This window comes from Sinocyclocheilus rhinocerous, unplaced genomic scaffold (assembly GCF_001515625.1).
Source record: "Sinocyclocheilus rhinocerous isolate Xijiao unplaced genomic scaffold, SAMN03320098_v1.1 scaffold2121, whole genome shotgun sequence".
Taxonomy (NCBI): Eukaryota; Metazoa; Chordata; class Actinopteri; order Cypriniformes; family Cyprinidae; genus Sinocyclocheilus; species Sinocyclocheilus rhinocerous.
This window is the reverse complement of record NW_015630977.1, coordinates 46,186-48,157: the sequence shown is the minus strand read 5'-3', so window position 1 is coordinate 48,157 and position 1,972 is coordinate 46,186. Positions and strand designations below refer to the sequence as shown.

Here is a 1,972-nt window from a genome sequence, read left to right as displayed (position 1 = left end):
TCTGTCTGTCTGTCTGTCTGTCTGTCTATCTATCTATCTATCTATCTGCCTACCTATCTATCTGTCTGTCTGTCTGTCTGTCTGTCTGTCTATCTATCTGTCTATCTATCTATCTGCCTACCTATCTATCTATCTGTCTGTCTGTCTGTCTGTCTGTCTATCTCCCGACAGGTGAGTAGGCGGAGCTTCACATAGGTTTCTGAACATGTTGTTAGTAAAAGCGATTCTCTACACCTGTGTTTCCTTTGCTGAACACCTGTGTGAATGTGAGGAGAACTGACTTGATACTTGATCTGATGAAGGACAGCAGATGTCTGTATAATAAGTGTTTTCTCAGCACTTTGGCCTGATTTAAACTCAAGGACGACCCTGAATGCAACACATACTTGTCTTTAGTTGCCCCAGTGAACATTAGAGCTGATAAACACACCCGACCCTCCTAACGTGATCGTGTCTTCTGCTCCAGCGGGGAGGATGAGGATGTGTCATAAAGAGATGTTTCCACTTGCCATTTCAACATAAATATGATTTACAACAAGATGAGCAGCAAACAAACAGAGAAACGCTCTGTCCTCTTTTCACAAACACTGAACTCCAGCACATCTGCTGCTAATAACATCCAAAGAACATCAGAGTCCAGAAACCAGGTCCTGAACACACACACACACACACTCACAGAAACAAACACACTCACACACACACACACACACGCAGGCTTCGACCGGATTCTAAGAGGAAACAGCTTCACAAAATGCAGAGAAACGGCCTTCAGAACCACAAACTACAGTCAGAGGAGTTATTATTGATGTGTATGTCTGTGGTTTGAGTCTGTGATGTTTTATAAATCTGTGCATCACATCTTTGAAGCGAACACTAAGTGCGTCTCACCTCTCTCACACTGAGCTCCAGTGAAGCCGTAGTTACACAGGCAGCGGTTTGGAGCGACGCATCGGCCTCCGTTCAGACAGCCGGACTCACACACCGCTACAGGAGGAGACAGAGACACGGTTACGGTCTGCCGCGTGTGCATCCGTGTGTGTGCTGCAGGGATGCAGGTGTCTTACGCTGGCCGCAGTGAGCTCCGCTGAATCCGTTCTGACACAGACACTGGTCCTCCGCACACGACCCGCCGTTCATGCAGCGGATGTTACAGTTCTGGACTGAAGACAAACATCAGACACGTTATTTCCCATATTTCTGTTGTTTTAAATATAATGAAGAATCAAAATGTTCTTGATATTTACGCATGAGAGGTTACACTACAATAAAAACATACTGCAAGTTTCTGAACTCAGAACTAACTAAAATATGAATTATACAGACATGCTGTAAAGAAGGGCGTGGCTACAGTGTGATGAAGTTAGCCAATCACGGCAGTCGGTGTTAAAAGTAATGCATTACAATATTACATTACTCCATAAAAAAGTAACTAATTGTGTTACTTAGTTACTTTTTATGGAAAGTAGTGTGTTACGTTACTTTTGCGGTACTTTATGTCACCTGAGCTGGGCTTGCTGAGCTGTCGGTCAATAAATGGGAAAATAAAGTAACTTACATTACTTATTTGAAAATGTAACTCAGATATTTTGTTGTAAATTTAAAAGTAATGCGTTACTTGGAAAAAAGTATTTGATTACGTGACTCGTGTCACACTGACAGCAGTCGGCGTTTACTTCCGTTTCTGCAAGAGGAAACATGCATTGAAATTGAGTGCGTTTTACAGAGAGTGAAAATGAGGAAGGAAAAACTATAATTTTTATAAACATTGGACCTTTTTTTTTTGCAAAAAGCCTCAAGAAACATAATATGAAAATCAGAAACTGCATTTCATGATCCCTCTAATATCAAGGCAATTACAGACCAACACAAAGTAAAGTAAAACACTCACAGACACACACACACACACACACACACACACACATACTCACACACACACACACACTTACTCACTCACTCACTCACTCACACACAC

General features: G+C 42.1%; 1 protein-coding gene across 1 annotated transcript in view; it reads right to left on the bottom strand.

Moving 5' to 3' along the window:
* LOC107740798 (fibrillin-1-like) overlaps window positions 1-1,972 on the bottom strand; it is a gene marked incomplete at its 3' end in the record, with an annotated part of 57,117 nt that overhangs the window by 49,545 nt on the left and 5,600 nt on the right. Inside the window, 2 exon segments of the mRNA XM_016553297.1 lie at window positions 889-984; window positions 1,065-1,160. Of these exon segments, the coding sequence (XP_016408783.1) occupies window positions 889-984; window positions 1,065-1,160 (192 nt within the window).